Below are 18,961 nucleotides of genomic sequence, written 5' to 3' on the forward strand. Positions count from 1 at the left end.
ATCCCCGAGTGACACCTCATACTTCTTGGATTTCAGGTGGCACAAACTGTAAGCTTTGGATTTACTGTTTAGTAAGGGGGTATGTCCCTGTGTGTGTCTTTTACAGTTAAGTCATTGTGAAACAGAACATTTCATCTCGTTGTAAGCTAGATGGTTCAATGCCGACATTGTAGGATCCGTTTCCGGTAACTGTCCCTCATCCTCCCCTCAGCTGAACCAGATCCCATTTCAACATGCAAAATGAAAAATGCATTTAGTGATAAATGCATTATTTGATATCTGCACAAAACAGTAGTGTCAGAAAGAGTCATGTGACTTAGTAATTTTCCAATTTGTTAAATGTTAGCAGTCCAGTGCATTGTTGTACATTACTCAAGCATTTCATTTCTTTTCTTTTTATTCTTTTCGGCAGCTTTTCAGAGAGAAATCTTGTACTTCTAACCCGGCTCCATGGCTTTGACAGCTATTGTTACTTTACAGATCAAACTGTGCGAAACATATAATTTGAGAAAATCTCATTTATTTTTGTAGGTGCAAGTTTGGTTTAGTTCAACCAACAGCAACAATTAAATGCTCATTATTGTCCTTATCAGAGAAAAACTAACAATCATATGATCACACATACATCTACATGTATTACTTTTTTAGCTGATATTACCTCTACTTTACCTTACTTTTTATATTACTTTCATTTGCATAACACTTTGCATTTCTATTATTTACATATTTTTAAATGTGGTACTGCTTACTTAACCAAAATAGATTAATTTAATGCAATTTTTGGGGGACTGAGCAATTAATACTTTTTCAAAAATTGAAAAAAAAAAAGGTTTTCCATTAATTTTAAGTTTGCTAATTGTTGTTTTCCCCCGTGTTTTGTTCACCATTCATTATTAATAACTTAGTAATTACTCACTAAAATGCACATAATCACAATGCAGCATTCAAACTTTAGGGAATAAAAAAAAGTTTAAATGCTAAATGCATAAAAAAATTATAAATCAAATCATTGTTCCACTTTAATTTGACTTCAAAGCATTTATTTTTAATGATCCCTGAACGAAAGAGCTCTTAGCAATAAAGCATCTATTCTTGTCTCCAAGCACATAAGTTTAGCATTTAAACCAAAAGTAAAGAGACCAAAACCTGTGCATGACATGCAAATAAAGGGAGGGGCTCATAAATTATACTGAAAAAAATATTAACATGTTAAAGCCAAGTTCTTCTCTTGCTTTTCTCAAAGTCATCACCAAACACTTCACACCTCCAGGATCCCTAATCTCACTCTTTTATCCAGAATGATAATGAGACTCAGAACAACTCCAGCTTTAGATTGTCATGCAGAGTGATCTGTGGGCTGCACATGCAAGCCAGTTTTCCTCCGTCCTGGGAAGAGTTAATGATCCTACACCTGTCCTATCAGACACCTGTTTCGTCGCTCTCAGCCAATCACAGCAGAGAGGGAAACTGTGGAGGAAGGAAATAAATCTGGGCCCTGCTCAGAGGGAATCACAACATTTGACTCATCAGTGTGTCACTGCTCTTTTCTGCCAGACTGACACAGAGATAAAAGCACATACGAACAGCAAAGAGTTGAAATTAACGGAACCTATTCCGGCTGACTTGGACTAGAGACATGACCAAAGAGACTGAGTAAGTTTTATCACTTTTATTTTGGGTTGTTTTTACTATTTTGGCAAGAAATATGTGCTAAACTCTGCTTTTAATCCACAAGATAAAAACCTTTTGAGTTCAGACTTGGTGTAATACAGTAAATGCTTCTATTAAGATTCCACTCTGAGGGGTCAGAAACAACCTTTCTTGCTTTTCTGCAATGGGACCCCCATGTGAAAAATCCCTGTTTATAAAAGGGGGTGTTTTACACGGGAAATTGATATGGATAGTTTTAACACACACTGCACAGACACACACTGAGTCGGGTCTGTGGTTGTAGTGGGTCTGTTTCGGCTTGCGTTGTCACTAACCTAGGGGCCATGGAGCACAAAAGGAGACGGGGAAATTAGAATCTCCTCTTGAGGTGTTAGAGACAGAAGGCAATGACAGTATGTATTGCATTGAATTACATAATGGCGAAACCCTAGACACGAGCCCACCCCTCTCTGCCTTTCTGTGTAAAAGCAAGTGCTCTCAGCTGGTTATAGGGGGAGAATAACTTAGAGTCTATTTTTCTCTGTGGCTGCCGAGTGTGAGAGGCAGGTGCATCTTTGAGCAGGTGTATAAATGTTGTTTTAGAATGAAATATTGAGGAAACTAGACTAAGTTAAGACTATAGTCTGGTGTCTAGAAATGCAGTTTTCCATGTAATATTCGCTAGTCGTCCATTAATCCCTGTGAGAAACTGTGGGATTTCTCCCAGAGCTTTGGTTCTGCTCTGGTTGAGAACACCTGTGGTCTTGCCCTTCTGTCAACACATTTGATTGGCTGTTTATCCAAGCTAAACTGCAGCTATTTGTTCATTTGCTACTTCAGACAGACTCCAAACTGGGCTTATCCTGGCAAGCTTGATGTTTGCAATCCAATGTCACTGTGAGTCTTTCCAAACAAATCCAATCCTCAGAGTCCCAGGCACATCTTTCCTTTTTTTTTTTTTGCACAAGTGAAATGGAAAACCCGAGCTCAACCTCAGCGACGGTTGCAGGTTTCTATTTATCGAGTAAGAAAATCTTGTCATCTTTTGAGATCTGTGCAAACAGGAGAGTTTGTACAGGATTCAGGAGGGTAGTTTCTCCTCCTTTCACAACACTGGAAACCACAAAACACTGTTTGTGTGTGTTTGTGTGTGCGTATGGGTGGCCCTTGGCTTTTTAAAACCTTTCTGACACCACTGATTCAGGAGATGTTACTCAGCTCTGCGGTTTTGCAATCGAAACCTTTCATGCTGAGGGGCAAGTATGTGCAATGCTCTGAGGCTCAGGTACAGCCGTAGCTTAACTCCAATTTACTCCTGCTCTGTCAAACCATGTTCATCAAATAAGCAAAAACATTTACCACCCCTTTGGATGACTATGAATTATTATAATGATAATTTGACACTTCTACCTTTTTTGTTAGCGTATATTTTGGTTTGTCTATCCAATCGATCACTCTAAACTCCCTCCTCCACGCTGTAGGACTCTGGGACTGGTCTTTCAGAGTGAGAACTTCAACTATAACCATTACACAAACTACATCATGGACTCCTGGGCTCCCTACATGGACAGCTCGGTCCCTGAGCCAAACCACTCCAAACCCAGACTCCACCCAGGAGACGACCTAGCAGCAATGCTTTATGAACACTGCAAGGTAGACAAAACAGAATTAATACTTACAAAAGACGCCAAACTGATAGAGCTTCAATTTCAGTTTCACTTTAATGTTCTTTTCTCTCATCACATTTTTGTCGTTGTCCCATTTCAGAACCAGAAGGAGCAGAAAATTGCTGCCTGCAACCGTCCTGGAAATGTCTGCAAACCAGCAGAGAGGTGAGTCTAAAGTAACAGAATATATAAAACACCCTTGATTGTTAAAGTGGCTGAGACATTATTTTTGTCAGACCGACATGAAATTCAATGCAAAAATCATCATTGAAATTATCATTGCTGGAGAGGCTGGAGAATTTAGAATCTTAAAATGATTTTTATTTGTCTCTGAGTGAAATTTACAAGTGTAAAAACACAGAAAGAGAAAGGCAGGGCTTTGGGAGGTCATAAAAATGAGTGGGTAATCCCCTAGTCAAACAGAGGCAGAGGGATTATTGCCTGCCCCTCCAAGTCTTCCATTCATCTATCCTTTCTCTATCATCATCTCTGCCTTTGCTCAAAGAGTTTCACAACAGGTAGACAGATTGTCCCTGTTTCTACTTCTTCGGGTGAGAAAGGGCCATTGTTGGGGCGCAATGTTGTCGCCTCAAACATTTTAAACAGAGAAACTCAAACACAGAGAAGAAAAAAAGATGGATTAAGGGACAAATAGTTCCCACCCAAACTCAAACCCTGTCTTTCTATGAGTTCTACTTGTTGCAGTAGCTGTGTGTGCTGACACACAACAAGTGCTTTTACTCACATTTGCACATGCAGGCTGCTCTCAGGCTTCTGTAACGGTTAAAAGCACATCACTTTATGTCTCTTTAAGATTTTTTTTTTTTTGCTCTGTACACCTGAGTCATGCTGACCTTGCAAAGGTGGGTTTTTGCTGCTGTACTTAATCTTTTTGCCCCTTCCTCAACCTGCCAGGGGTCTAACCAACACCAACGACCTCGCTTCATTGGAGGCGTCCGCCAACATCATGAAGATTCTCTCTGAGAGCGTTCCCACCAGCCATCCCCAGGAAGTTTTGGGATCCAAACAGAACAGCTCCCTTCCCATTTCTGCTCCCACCACCTCAGACACATACGCCACCCTCACCAGTGTTGTAGCAGACCCTTACGACAAGCAGGAGCTCAACATCATCTTTGATTCCTTGTTGCAGAAGTGGCCAGAAACCACCGCTTTCCCCGACCCCAATGCTGAGGTAATTATCTGAAAGCTGAGACTTGTTTCCTGTGTTGTCAGTGTCTTCCTCCTTCCTTCACTAAAACGTATCCTTGTGTGTCATTATCAGACTCTTCCCTACAGCGATCCCTTCTCTGAAAACCACTCCAGCCCCGTCTACTCCGGCTCTTACACCAGCTCCCCAGCCGAGAGACTCAGGAGCGATTTTCAGTTTTCCCTCGGAGCTCCTGCAGCTTCCCCTTACAAGTCCAGCGAGCTGCCCATGGTGTACCTGAACAAGGGCCAGTTTTATCCCATCACTCTCCAGGGGGTGGAAAGCAGCGCCTGCCTCACTGCAACCAAAGTCAAGGTGAGTCATGGTGAGATGTCATCAGGGAAGAAGGAACTATTTTTTGAATCTTTCAAAGTTTTGTTTCATTTTGTTTTTTGGTGCTTGTAAGTTCCATTAAAAAAGGTAGCTACTATTCATCCTTCCATCTTTCCCTTCAGGCTTTTTCTTCATGAGCCCAATAATACATAAATTCTTTGCGTGCCACCAAGCCAACCCTTCCCAAATATCTGTCCCTCCCTTGGAGCCAGTTCCTTCGGTGACTAATTCCCTGCGTACACCCTGCACACTGGGCTGGTACCATTAAAGTGACAGTCCCCTGCCCTGTATAATTTATTCCTGCGGCCGTTTAATGAGGCCAGAGTGCAGGAGAGCTCAGCTCAGTCGCATTTGTCTGATGTGACACAAGCAAGAGTTGGGAGAAGAAAAAAAAAGAGGAGTGGACAAGGAGGGGGGAAGGTGTGGTGTGGTTTTCTTTGTCAAACGAATCACAGGAAAAGAATATAGACAAACACATGGTAGCTTACAGCAAATGACCGATGACAATTTTGTAGAAAAGGAGGATTTGGAGTGATGAATGAAACGTGGTCATTAAAAGGAGACTTGGCTATTCTTGGAGGTGTAGACAGGTGGAAAGAATGGCATTGAGACAGACAAAGTGAAGCTAATTTTCTGCTTTTCTGTCGCCTCTCTTTCTCCCCTACAGACAGTGGTGATGGCTGTGTTCGAGAACGACAAGAGCCCAGAAATGCAGCTCCGTTTCTGGAATCACTGGCATGCGCGCCAGCCGACCGCCAAGCAGAGGGTCATTGACATCGGTATGTTCTTGACAAACATAAATACACATGCACAGGTGAAAGATTCCCTCAGTTTTCTTGTTATACGTTATATAAGACATTTGAGAGCAGCAGCGCCATTTTCAAGGTACAAACCTGAAAAGAATTCTATGCAGGAATGATTAAAATCTTTTCCTTTTTTCAATAGCGGACTATAAAGAAGTGTTCAGCGGCATCAACAACGTAGAGGAGGTGGCCTTCAATGCTCTCTCTTTTGTGTGGAACCCAAACGAAGAGGCCAAGGTGAGCACGTGAATGTAGAAAACTTTTATATAACGCTGCACCGTAAGCCCATTTTACTGCGACGAGAAGCGAAAGAACAGGTGGATCTCTTAGGGGAAAAGGGAGGAAAGGTAGATCAGGCAGGCGGAGAGAGAGAAGGAGTGGCTGAGGAGGGAGGGGAGGAATCCCAGAAATGTGTTTGGCCCTCAGGCTCTTGTCACCACAGCAAGCAAAGGCCCCGACGGCTTATGTGAGCTTCACTTTGGCCCAAAGGCGTTGGGGTGGGGCCAACCAAACTTGCTGCAGATGGAGAGAAGAAGGAAGAAGGGGGCAGCTATTTCCACTAAATGTGAGGACAGAAGGAATGAGTAAAGGATGGAAAGATATTTAGATCGGCAGGTGTTTCCAGTTTTTTAAGACATCAAACACTCATCATCTATTTTTATGTCACTCACTCCATCCAGATGCCACCACCTTCTTCATTTGCTTTCACTGGCATACATCTCTAAAACCTGTCATCACGTCCCCACTGGGATACAAGCACAATGAAAGGAATGACACGAACAAAAGATGTCAGTTGTCACAAAACCTGATGCCAACATCATGTACATTGAGCCTTCTTTTTTTATTCCCCAGGTGTACATTGGAATCAACTCCCTGAGTACAGATTTCTCTTCTCAGAAAGGAGTGAAAGGCCTTCCTCTAAACCTACAGATCGACACCTACGACTTCAGCTCAGGAAACAACCAGCTGATACACAGAGCCGCATGCCAGGTCAAGATTTTCTGTGATAAGGTACGTCGCTTTACGTAATTTGTTTTTTCACGTACACAAAGAGAAAGGGGATATTTCTGGAGTCACTTATGTGATTGTGTTGTTGTCTTCAGGGTGCGGAGAGGAAGATGCGAGATGAGGAGAGGAAAAGATCCAAGAGGAGGGGAAAGAACATTAGTGATGCTAACGGTGAGTACTGCAGATTTTGAAGTGCTGTAATTACACTGTCTAGATGAGTCCAAATCTAATATTTTCTTTCTTTCTTTCTTTCTTTCTTTCTTTCTTTCTTTCTTTCTTTCTTTCTTTCTTTCTTTCTTTCTTTCTTCCAGCTAAGTCTTTAGTGAGCAGCTCCATCAACACTGAATGTACCTTTTTCCGGACCCTGGATGACCACGTCACTCAGCCCGTTCTCTTCATTCCAGACTCACACTTTGCCACTTTACAGCGCATGGTAGGCAGCCTTTTTTGTTTTTTGTTTTTTCTCCCAATCCTACTATTGTCCCTCTCCTCTCCCTCCTGTTCCCACCAGCCGCCCCTTTCATATCCCTGCAGGCAAGAGGACAGGCACGAGCGAGGCAGGAAAAAAACACTGTGGGAAAGTATGCAGTGGGAAAAGTGGGCTGGGAACAGAGAGTGGGGTTAGTGATGCCAGCGAAAGTGAGGCAAAACGCAAACCTGAGATCAGATGAGCTAATTGGAGTCGAAACCAGGCGAGGGTACATGCCGCTGCAGCTACAGACACTGAGGTTAAGCTATGGGGGCTTACACAAAGACACACACACCTGGCGCAACAGGACTTGCGGCAGACACGTAGCAAGCCACCCTCATTCACTCAGACACACTTGCAAAAACAGTGCGGTGAGGGTGCTGTTCAGACAGGCCGCTTTTCCCACACTGTGGAGTCTAGAGAGGCATGTGTGAGAGAGAAAGTGTACGTAGAGATCATTTAAAAAAAGACTCTGCTGATGTGGAAGAGGTCTTTTCATTTAGATTTAATTTAGATACAAGTCCTGAGTGAGTGTCACTGAAACTGAAAGGGAAAGAAAAATAACCCGGCCTTGCAGTCTGTACTGAATGCCTGAGGTAGAAGATGTCTTTGATTGGACAGCATGATTAAACACAGGATGGTCCTATCTGTGTGTCTCCATTGGTGTCCACGCCAATGTTGCGTTAGAAGTTATGGGAAATGCAGTCTTGCAGTGATGATAACGTCCTTTTTTTTTAAGGTATCACGCACAGACAGTGGTATGAAGGGTGATGTTAAGCAATGGCTCTACCGGTGAGGTTGTTTCTAATCAGATTTCTCATCTCCCCCTTGTGTTTCCTTTGTCTCTGCAGGCCGCTCCCATGGATGAAATTGAAAGGTAAGCAGAGACAGATAGCGCAGGACAGCGTTAACGGTCGGCCATCACAATCCGTCATGTTCAAATAAACACACAGTGGCTGCTTTTGACTAATGTAAATGTTGTTTTTTGTGCTGCCAGGAGTTCCCTGAAGAGGCTGTATCCAGACAGAGACCAGAGCAGCTCTCCACACAGCAAACAAGCTCGCAGAGATGACCCACAAAGAGGTAGACAGAAAGCTGCAAGTCCAATAAAAATGTCGTCCCACCACCGTTTGCCCTCTTTGATGCTAATGTTTTTCTTGCTTGCCTTTTATAGTTCTGCTGTACGTGAGGACAGGCACTCAAGAGGCGTTTGACGCACTCATGCTCAGCTCTCCGACCGTGTCAGGCCTTCGAGAAGCTGTAAGTATCACATGATTGCTGTCTCATGAATACACTCCTGATTTATGTGACCCGATTTCAAAGGTGGAGATCAGCAGCGTCTTCACCTCTCTTGTCTTTCTGCATTATTCAGAGTTTTTTTTTCTTTTACAGTATCTCATCCCTGAAGTGTATCACTTGTCTGTCAGCAGGAGATCACTCTAACTGTCTTCTCATATTCCTTTCATTCCTCAGATTTCAGAAAAGTACGGCATGCAAAAGGACACCATTGGGAAAATCTACAAAAAATGCAAAAGAGGGTGAGTATCCTATTGTGTCTTTGGTATGTCTAATGCGCCTCTATTGTAAAACTGGCTTAACTCGAGTTAGATTAAAGGATTCCATGTGACACAGGTGATGTGCATATATTCAGTGCTTTTGGTTTGCGGTTTTAATCTCATCTTCCACTAAGGAAGCCCATGTTGACAGACCGGGTAGGTCGGTTAGTTGGCTCGGCCCGCTGGAATGTGTTAATTGCAGCTCCTCCAAAAGAAAGACATATGCCTGAGAGAGGATGAAAAGGTTTCATAAGGCCTGCCGATGAGTCATGGGCGATTGTTATTTATGTTTTCTTAATAACCTCATCTCTTCGGAACATCAGGAAGCGGTGTTGAAAAGAGATATTCCATTCGATAAAGGCTTGCAGTCGTTAGCTAAAGGTTGTCTGTCGGGTTTTGAACCGTCACATATCGCACATATGTCAGGTAAAGAGCGATAAAGGTCAGATGAGTTCCTCTAAGGTACACTCGTCCAGTGATGAATTTAGTGAGTTGGATTGCGTGCACTGCTTTAAAAAAGAAAGTCAGCGTGTTTCGTCACCTCTAACGATATTTTAAAAAAGGTGACGCCTCTCTTGATGGTTCTGTCATTAACTTCTTCTTATAAAATGATTATCATTGTAGTTAGGGAGTGTTTACAACTTTCCGGCTTTGATAAAAGTGTTTCATCAGCAAAATCAGACCTGAACCAGGTTTTCTAACTGGTAATAGTCTGGATCACTTCCTGCAATAGTAATGTAGGAGATCATTCTCACAGAGGTCATGCCTTGAGTCCTTTTGACAGAAGCTGAAACACCTTCAGGGGATTTTCGTGCAGCTTGCTGGCAGCTATCAGTGCAGGGGGAGCAGCAAAGCTAACTGGTTGAGCTGCATTCTCCCTGCAGTTCCCTCCCTCCTCTTTTGCTCTTCAATCAGCCTTGTCCCTGCAGGCAGAATGCATGAGCTTATGGTTATTCAGTTATTAAAGCCTTAAAGGCCTGAAGGTTAGACTTAGTGTTGGGGAGGAGACAGACAGTGACCTGATTTATGGCCCCTACTGATGCAGGAGATATAGCGCCCTTATATTTTTCACCTGAGAAGTTTCCTGCAAAACAAATGGCATGTTGTGCTTAACCCAAACACGAAACCTGGTGACCTGGTGTTTATGTCACACTTGGGTGAGAAGTAGAGCAGAACAGATTTAGAGTCAAGTTGCTCACTTTAGTTTGGGAGATTAATATGTTTTTCTTAAAACTGGTTAATGCAGTTTGATTTGTCTTTTCCTTTGCTGCATATTTCTCCACAACCCCTGAAGTAACCCTTTGTTTTTGCTTCTCTTCCCTCCAGGATTTTCGTCAACATGGACGACAACATCATTGAACACTACACCAACCAGTCGGCCTTCTTCATCGAGGTGTCCGAGGCGGTCGGCGGTCAGTTCCAAGTCACTCTGGTCGAAGTATGAGAACAAATGAGTCACTTGTTCCGTTGAAGGATGAACAAACACAGCTGCCAGTTTAAGCCATCTTCCAAAGCACTGCTCGATCAGAGACAATGTAAGCTGTGGAATGCCAAAGCTACAAGGAGACCTGGACTGAATCTTCGGTTTTTTCCGATTTCAGAAAAAAAAAAAGTAGAACCGTTTCTGAATTTTGTAAATACCACTCACTTCAGGTCTTCTGAATTTTTTATTTGAATGTATTATTTTAATGTGAGAGCATTTATGATAACCCTTTGTACATATATAATGTAAATAGAATTTAATATGACAGTGTTTTATGAGCTAGCCATGTGCATGTTACGATTCATTTTCCACAAATTGCTGTGTATTTCAAGTTTGTTTTTTTACAGAGATCTGTACATGAATTGTGTACAGCATTTTTTTTTTTTTTAGCATTTCTTCACATTGCTATTCTTGCTGCTTTCAATGTACTCATCATTTCTTCTACAAAAGTCAGTGGTGCTTTTTCTTAGCCATAATTTGCCGCTTATTTTTTAAAACTTTTACTTTGCCAAAAGTATCTTCCTGTAGGTTCCTGGTAGTTTCACGACTAAAATGCCCGACACTGGGTTGCATTCAGAACCTAAAGTCAGACATTTCCACCCATAAAACCACACAAGAGTTAGTATTGGCCAATATTAAGCCCAAAGCTGTGGACATTTCCTGACTGTACGGTGTAACCACAGAGTTTTTCTGGAAACAGTTCAAACCCTCTAAACCAGAAACAGGACTTTCATAGTATGCATGTGTATGTATGTAAAAACTTGTGTGCTTATGTGTTGTGTATCATTTCAAAGCAAGCATGTATCCTTTTAATATTTCATTATTATAACAAGACAGTTCTGGTTAGATTAGTCACATTGCCTCTTTTCTAAGAAAATAAAGAAAATGCATATCAAGCTTTGTCTCCAGTTGATAAGCACACAAATCTAAAATATCCATTCACTGATTTACCAGGATGAGTTATCAAAGGAACAAAAAAAGACAAAGATTAGAGATGTTTTTGTGTAACTGTGCACAATTAAAGCTAGCCTTTGGAGGTAAAGTGCGTATTGGAAATGAAGAAGCAGCCGACTACTCAATCAGCTCCTCTTAGAGATCAAACAAAGGCATTTCACTTCTGGGAATGAGAGCAGTCTGCTGTATTTTCTGCAATGGAATTGTGTTTGAATGCATATGCATGTGTGTATGAGGGAGAGAGGGTCTCGTACGTGCATCAGAGAGACCCACATAATCCATCAGCTCTCGGTGCTCCTTAATAGGAAGCACATGTTGGAGTGTTCGCTGCTTTTCCCTGTTTAGTGACACTGACGGGGGGGAAGCAGGGAGGCACTTTGTCCTAGATAGAACACAGACATCCTTCAGCAAGTCAAAGAGAGAGGCTCGGGCAGACAGTAAGTGAGACAGAGAGGCAGGGAGGCAGGGAGGCAGACAGACGGGGAAGCAGCAGGAAAAAATAAAGTAGGACGTTGGGGGGGGGAGGACAGATGCAAGGACAGAGACATGAAGACAGGGAAATAAGCAGATGCAGGCGGCGAAACTGTTGAAGCAAGGATAGAGGAGAAGAAAGAGGGAGCAAGAATAATGAAGAGGTGGCTACACCATCTGCTGCCACAGAGGGAGAAATATGTTAGCCAGTCACACGAGAGCAGGGAGGCAGCCGGCGATCTGCAGTGAGGTACACACAACCCCTCCTGAATGGTAAGTGACTGTGACTTCATGGACCGTATCTGTGTGTGTGCATGTGTTCGCTTTTTCGCTCCATATGTGTCTGTAGGGTGTTTAAGCTGCCGATAATGTACAGTATGCTCATCATTTTTCAGTTCATCACCAGCCTGTTCAGTGCTTCCCTGCAGATGTTTCCACACCTTTCCTTTTGCCATTTTTTTGGGCGTCAAAACAAGCCCAGCACCTGAAGGAAGTCCCTGCATTTAAATCATTGCAGTGGCAGACAGTAATCAATAGACTTGACAGGTACATCTTTCAACATGATCTCACTGATTTTTTTTTGAGGAAGGAAAAAGCTCTTTTTTTTTTTTTTTTTTTTACCTCAGACTCAAATCTGACAAATTGCACAAAATCAAAGAGAAGAAATATTACTATTACAAAAATAAGTGTGTAGAAAAACATCATTAACAGCCTGGTGAGACTTGACAGTGCAGCTCACTGTTAATTAGTTAAATCCTGATTTCCCAAATCTCTTGTTTTCGTCTTTTCTCTTCCCCGTCATGTGAGTGAAGCAGCAAAACAGGATTTAATTTTCAGTAAAGGTGACACATGACGACAGGTATGTGTTTATGAAGGTGCGCTCCGCTCGCTTCCATCGCATCGACATCTAGACGGGCATTCTCATGGGGATTTACTTCTTGTATATTCTAGCATAGTTCAGTAAATCTTCTCCTTGCCTATTCATGTCTGCTCTTACATATCCTCAGACTGATACCTGCTCAGTTGTCTTTAATCCTGTTAGGATGAATTTTCCAGTGAAATGACAGACATAAAGGAGACTCTGCAGAGGCATTTTCACAGGTTTTATGTGTATTTACAGGTCAAATATACAGCTATGACTCATGTAGGCTTCTGTAAGTATGTTGAAGTTGTGGACTGGATGCTGAAATTTAAAAAAAATTTAACAGCCGTTCATAGAAATACTTCAATCAGTGCAAAATTTGTAAAGTCAGCAGGCTTTAAGAGAAAATAAACAAACAGTTGAATTCATACAAAGTGCAATAAACACTGATGAAACATCTGGTGGCATTGCACAATGAATAAGAAGCTAATGTGGCTGAAACTTTTGCAAAGCACTCTTTGCCTCTGTATAATAATAGTCATATGTACAAGACTTGTCTTATACATTTAAACATGCTTTTAATTTATTAATTACTAACTTTGGTAACATTTTAAAGTTGAATTTTCATGATTCCACAGTTAGAAACACTGAAGTCATTGCAGCTCAGCAGTTTACAAACCTGCTCTTCAGCGGTTTTGAGGTTATAAGAATGAAAGCACTCACTGCAGCCAAACCTTAAGGTGTGCTGGGTCCCGTATAAATCTATTCCGTGCTTCTTGATATATAATTAATTGTTGCTTTTGATTTTCAATTTAAATTCTTACATTCTAATTTACTGCAAGTAAGATATTTAGCTTGAGATTAATAATTAGTTTTAAGGATTAAATCCAAACTAGAAAATGACCTGAGAACTCACTCATGTCTTATTTTATGCCTCGTGTTTCAAAATGTTTTTGTGGTTTGAAAACAGAAGATTCTGTAGTGAAAAATGTGACAAAATGACACAGTGTGAAGCAACCACGGTTCGCAATTTTTATTAAATTGTCATTAAACAATAGTCAGGTGTCAAAGTTTGCTTGCTGTAATCGTATTTCCTGTTCATACGGACTGCTTGATATCCCTTTGTAATGCACTTTTATTTTAAGTGAGGGGAATATAATCTCTTGTGCATTTCACAATATAAAGTTAACATGAGGCTTCGGCAGTCTGTGTTTGGAAAAATAAGTGGACACCTTCCAGAGTGTCCCTCTTCCCACTGGGCTGCTGTCATAATATCGCTGTTTAGGGTGTTTGTTTGACAGAGATGTGAATTGATTGCGGCCACTTGTGTGTCTGCGTGACTCACACACATCTTCAGGTTGTCTTGTCCCCTTCCCTGAGGGCCTTCTCGCTTCTCTCCTCCGGGCCAAGACGCTGGACTCACTCTGCATTCAAACACTGGCCCAACGTAATTACTAATCCAACTGAAATCCTCCAAGGTCAAGACTGGCCATCAATCGTCTGAGAAAACAGTTCAACACACACACACACACACACACACACACACACACACACACACACACACACACACACACACACACACACACACACACACACACACACACACACAGCTGAACTGAAGTGGGTCAGTGCTTGTATATATAAGACGATCAGGTTTTTGCATAGAGAGAAGTCTGACTAGGCTTTGTGATGCATACATCTACACGCTGTCAGGTTGTGACTGGCCAGGTTATTGTATCCTAGCAACAGAGAGAGGCATCGACCGTTCAGTTTTTTTCCTGTCCAGCAGAGGAACTGTGAAGCCAAACCTCCTTCTGCTTTTTCTCCGGCTGCTCGTGCGTTCGTCTTTACTCCACTTCACACCTCTGTTGTGTCTCTGACTCAGTTTTCCTTTCCATCACTGTGACCTGACGTACATTATTTCTTGCTATAACTGAACCTTTCTTTCTCACTCAGGTAGTCAGAATGAAGAGTCTGCAGCTTAAAGAAAGAAGAGGCTCGATGAAGAGGTACTGGATGAGCTTCTGTTTGTTAAGATGCTGATGTTTCATCCTTCTGATATCTGTACTCATTTTCTTTGTTTTTGCGACAAGCTAATTTATATGTATTTCAGGTTTAAAACTCTCTATCGCACAAAAAAGTAGAGTAGAATGAATTTTGGTTTATGTGAACCAAGGCATAGCAGGGATTGTATCCTTTTTATCATGGCAATTGTGTTGCCTTATTTTTTTCAGAATTCATCCAAAGATTTCTCGGAAGTCTCGCCAAATCAATATTTGACCAGCAAGCAGCATCCCTGTCTGGACTAACAGCCGCTGTCATCTGTCTTTGGGGGAATACTCACATTACACTGAGCCGGTGCTGTCTTATTTTTACAGAAAAACTAATTAAGTCTAGCCTAGACAATCAGAGCTGTTACACTAATGATGCACACTCCGGCCTCCATGGTGATGGGGATTGTCTTCGCCCCCTTGGGACTGGTCCTCGTCTTCACGGCTGCCATCACCCCTCAGTGGAGGGAGGGACAGGCACGTCTGAGCATGACAGGGCCGGGGTCTCTTCTCCGGTCGGGGGCTAAAGGTCAGGGAATGGGGGTCAGGTCTGGGTCAGTGGAGGCGCTGCTCTTGCTGCGCTCAGATGGCCTCTGGGAGAGCTGCCTGCAGGTGGAACACTCGGAGCTGAAGCAGTGCTGGCCTGTAGCTGGTCCGTACCAGAGAGACCCACGGGTTCGTCTGGCCCAGGGCTTGGTGCTCACCTCCTTGTTCCTGTGCGGCACCGGTATCGTCCTGGCTTGTATCGGGGTCCGGTGCTGGACTGATCTGCCCCTGAGAGGCGTCGCAGCCTCAGGAGGACTCCTGGTGGTGACGGCCGGGCTGCTGAGCCTGACTGCTTTAGGGGTGTACACCCACAACCTCAGAAGACTCGGGATGGATCCCAGTCAGAGGATCAACAATCCCAGGTTCCCCCACCTCAGCTTGCATGCAGCTGGCTCGCTCTACTTCGGCTGGTTGGGTTCGTGTTTACAGGTGCTCGGAGGAAGCGCTTTGCTGTTCAGCTTCAAACGACCACGATGCCCAACCTGCCCATCCCGCCCAGAGCTGCCAGTCTGCCCAGCCTGCCGCTCATGTCCAGAAATTACCAATAAGACAGACATGGATGTATATGAAGTCAGCTGTTAGAACTTGAACCTTAGACTCACAAAACTTCAAGAAAAAAATTGGCAAAAATGAATACAATTGGACAACCTCCCTTCTATCAGCTAATAAATCTGCCAGCTGATACATAAATTCCTAAATTAGAATGAATTGCTTCAACCTGATTAATGAACGTTAATGCAGGTATGAACATAATGTATGCAGCTTCCTCTTGACATAGAAACATAGTGTAGGGGTGTAAATACAAAGTGATGAATGTTGATGAATAGAAAAAGATTCAAGTTCCTGCTGCCTTGAACTGCTCCATGTAGTGAAACATGACTGAAGTGTCACTTTGTGATGCCTTTTACATTGTAGCCATGACTCTGTACTGTTATCAAACACACGACATCTTTTGTGTCTGAACAAAACTGTGAAATGTAAAATATTTGTGATATTTAGTAGATTTGCAGTTCCTTAGATGATGGTAGAGCTTCAAATGAGAATGGTTTAGATCCCATTATAGGCCACTGTGATAAAAATTTAAACATTGGATTTTATCTGTGCTAATGTGTCTGACATTCCAGTTTTCTTTGGGATGCATAATGAATTTTTTTCCAATTCAGTGACTGGAAACAATTAAAAAGACCACTTTTTGAAGTCAGAATAAAGAGAATGTGTTGTGTAATAATCTGCCCCTTTCTTAGCCAGTCTGTCTTGTTAAACTTTTGTATGAAACCTTCACTACGGAGCCTTCATCTGATGATTGTGATGTCACTGACATGATAACACGAGCAGTGAGAAGATTCAAAAAAATGTTGGAGGAGGAAGTGTAACAGGGTGTTGTTTATTCCTTGTAAATTATTTGTTGGTGTAAAGATATTATAGTGTGTTTGCACTTGTTGGTGTATTCTGCATTGAATAAAACATTTCACAGATATGTCACTGTGCACTGTTTCACTGCTTACAAAACAGATTAAGGTAGATTTCAGGAGTAGTAGTAAAAGGAGAAGTACTTCAACCTATAGAGAACAAAACAACACAGACTAATAAAAGTCTCAGTCTGAATCTAAAGTGCTGTGAAGGAGTTCAGATTTATTAGCGCAACACAAAGCCGAGAGTTCAGCCGACGCACAGCAGACAAGGTCAATGCAGCCAGTGAATTATCAGGAACAGACTCATTACGGGAATAGATCTTAGATATGAATGCAGCGAACAGACCATCAACCTGATGAGGAAATGAACAATTCAGTTGCTTCATTCTGCAGCACACAATGACATTCAGCATGTGACAGTATGTGTCATGGTTGATGAAACAAAGGACAGTGAATGAAAGAAGTAGGTGGAGGGGAAAAAAGTATATGTATTTTTGAGCTTATATAAGAAAAAATAGTTTGTTTTTTTTGCTGCAAAACATGCCAGTCTGTGCTTTCAATACTTACACTGCAAACCACGCATTCCGCCACTTTTCAACTAGTGATTCAGACTTCTTTCTGAAAGCACTGAATGTGAAAACTTATTAACCATCAAGGGCAAATTTCACTGCTGTATGGTAGACAGTTCTGAAAGCTGCAAACAGGACCTGGTGACCTGGTCAGGCAACAAAACGAAGCCGGCAAGAAACAGTTTGGCATGACCTTCAGTGGAGAAGATTACAGAGGACTCACACATGGAGCAGAATACAAAAAGGCTTAACAGGCTGAATCTCATGCAGAGCAGACAGGGACATCTACAGCAACATGCGCTTTTTTTTTTTTTTTTAAATCAAGGTTTGTCGCTTATTCTCTTCTCTGTCACCTGGATCTTAACCTTTAGCTACAGCAGGAACATCACGACACATCTCAGTGATGATCACGCTCCCCATTAGGCCAGCGAGGACTACAGGGAAATGGAGCGAGCCACATCTGTTCTCTCAGCTCTTAAGGACCCTTCATTCATCTTCCGGCGATAAGGAGCTGCCATACAGCTCTTATATACAGGTGTACATGTGGTGAAGTGAAATGTTCCTCACAGGGCTCCAAAACAACATAGAATTAATCAACAGGAGCAACAGTGAATGTTCTGTGCAACTTATTACATTACATTTACACTTACATTTGTTTTAAAATGTACCTTTATTAAGGTAAAGTCAATAAACAAATACAGACAGTATTTATGGTAAAACTGTATTTACATATCATATTACAAGAGGCATTACTTACATTACAAATTCTTGTTGAAAAACAAGAAAAGTCCTAGTTGATATTTTGCTTTTGATTGAAACTTGGCAAATTGTTCTTTTCGCTGTCGTAAACTTGTCATACATCTAAGTATGTTTGCTATAGAAAAGTCTGTACTGTTGCATTTCATGAGTATACTTGATCAGAGCGTTGATTCTGTGGCAAATTTTAACTCGTCCTTTCAGGCGAGCATCGTCAGAAAACACGGTGTCTTACACTGCTGCATGATTGATGATTTGTCGGATTTTGTTTAACAGTGCAACTTTAAGTTGCTGTGAATGTTCCAGTGGTCTCAGATGTAGAAATAGTTCTCGGCAGCTTCTCCACTTTCTGCCATTTGACTCAGCTGCTTGTTTATTGACTCCTGCAGCGACCCCAGAGAGAGGTCCAACACTGGACTGGTCTCTGCGCTCGAGGAGACTGGTGGGATCTCCAGGAGAACATCAGATGGCTCTGCGTCAACTAACTGCTCCCCATCGCTCAGGCTTAGTCTGTATGCGCCTTCTGTTTCTGCAGGCGCTGTTCCCTTAGCGACAGTTTCCAAGGCAACCGCCTCAGTAGGTGTGTCCTGCACCACTGCAACATCCTCTGCGTTGGAAGCTTTGAGTGCGGCCAGTCTTTCGATCTCTTGAACTAGTTCCTCGTTCTGCTCCTTCCACTGACGGTACTTTAAAGCCGTCAGATCAGAGTCTTCCAGGATCTTGCTGATCTGCTGCAACTCTGCTTCTTTGGCCTGCAGAGCAAAGAAAAAAAAAGCTTAGGCGATCACACCATTACGGCTAAGTTTACTTGTCTTTTTATCGCTAAAGTCAACAAACTTAATGGAATGAATTTAGGTTAAGATTTAATCAGATGGTTGGACTTGAAAAGGTAAACAAAGCCACGTTTTAGGTTCAACTTAAACTGGATAAGACTTTGCGCCTCACTTTTAGAGTGCTTTGCAGAGCCCGGAGTGTGTGCGCCTTCTCATTGATGACAGGGTTCTTGTTGCGTCGGATGAATGATTTCCTGAAGTGGTCGTGCGTAAACGGCTGCTCGTGGCCGATCAGGGAAACTCCTCCTTCCTTAATGTTGTTTAGCATCATTCCCATCTCATCTACTGGGCCGCCTTGTCATGGAAGTGGAGGAAAACAAAGTGAGAACAA

At 42.4% G+C, this 18,961-nt stretch overlaps 3 protein-coding genes across 4 annotated transcripts in view; 2 read left to right on the plus strand and 1 right to left on the minus strand.

The window, feature by feature from the left end:
* The first annotated feature begins 1,518 nt into the window (after positions 1–1,518).
* On the plus strand, positions 1,519–11,072 carry grhl3 (grainyhead-like transcription factor 3). The gene is made up of 15 exons (XM_022196429.2): positions 1,519–1,653; positions 3,132–3,303; positions 3,418–3,482; positions 4,233–4,509; positions 4,600–4,839; positions 5,525–5,636; positions 5,803–5,897; positions 6,513–6,671; positions 6,764–6,839; positions 6,980–7,101; positions 7,989–8,014; positions 8,135–8,220; positions 8,312–8,397; positions 8,611–8,675; positions 10,020–11,072. The coding sequence occupies exons 1-15, from the start codon at positions 1,637–1,639 to the stop codon at positions 10,135–10,137; spliced, it is 1,716 nt and encodes a 571-aa protein (XP_022052121.2). The 5' UTR covers positions 1,519–1,636; the 3' UTR covers positions 10,138–11,072.
* Positions 11,073–11,387: 315 nt separating this feature from the next.
* Positions 11,388–16,537, plus strand: cldn23l (claudin 23-like). Of its 2 annotated transcripts, none has more exons than XM_022196700.2 (3): positions 11,388–11,874; positions 14,420–14,472; positions 14,698–16,537. In XM_022196700.2, exon 3 carries the CDS (start codon positions 14,887–14,889, stop codon positions 15,640–15,642), a length of 756 nt encoding a protein of 251 aa, XP_022052392.1. In that variant the 5' UTR covers positions 11,388–11,874; positions 14,420–14,472; positions 14,698–14,886; the 3' UTR covers positions 15,643–16,537. The 2 variants fall into 2 exon arrangements, with proteins under 2 accessions (XP_022052392.1, XP_051810982.1); XM_051955022.1 differs by lacking the exon at positions 11,388–11,874 and adding an exon at positions 14,086–14,298.
* Positions 16,538–16,695: 158 nt separating this feature from the next.
* cnksr1 (connector enhancer of kinase suppressor of Ras 1) overlaps positions 16,696–18,961 on the minus strand; it is a 28,743-nt gene continuing 26,477 nt past the window's right edge. Inside the window, exons 20-21 of the mRNA XM_022196666.2 lie at positions 18,743–18,924; positions 16,696–18,549 (exon numbers count right to left, since the gene is read on the minus strand). Of these exons, the coding sequence (XP_022052358.1) occupies positions 18,109–18,549; positions 18,743–18,924 (623 nt within the window). The 3' untranslated portion in view covers positions 16,696–18,108. The remainder of the gene's footprint in view (positions 18,550–18,742; positions 18,925–18,961) is intronic.

This window comes from Acanthochromis polyacanthus, chromosome 1, assembly GCF_021347895.1.
Source record: "Acanthochromis polyacanthus isolate Apoly-LR-REF ecotype Palm Island chromosome 1, KAUST_Apoly_ChrSc, whole genome shotgun sequence".
Taxonomy (NCBI): Eukaryota; Metazoa; Chordata; class Actinopteri; family Pomacentridae; genus Acanthochromis; species Acanthochromis polyacanthus.

What these genes read in the sequence shown, in the direction of transcription:
- grhl3 (XM_022196429.2), top strand. An exon ending in ACCCAAACGAAGAGGCCAAG is followed by an intron (nt 5,898 to 6,512) that starts GTGAGCACGTGA and finishes TTTATTCCCCAG; the next exon opens with GTGTACATTGGAATCAACTC. An exon ending in TACAAAAAATGCAAAAGAGG is followed by an intron (nt 8,676 to 10,019) that starts GTGAGTATCCTA and finishes TCTTCCCTCCAG; the next exon opens with GATTTTCGTCAACATGGACG.
- cldn23l (XM_022196700.2), top strand. Translation starts at nt 14,887, where the DNA reads ATGATGCACACTCCGGCCTCCATGGTGATGGGGATTGTCTTCGCCCCC.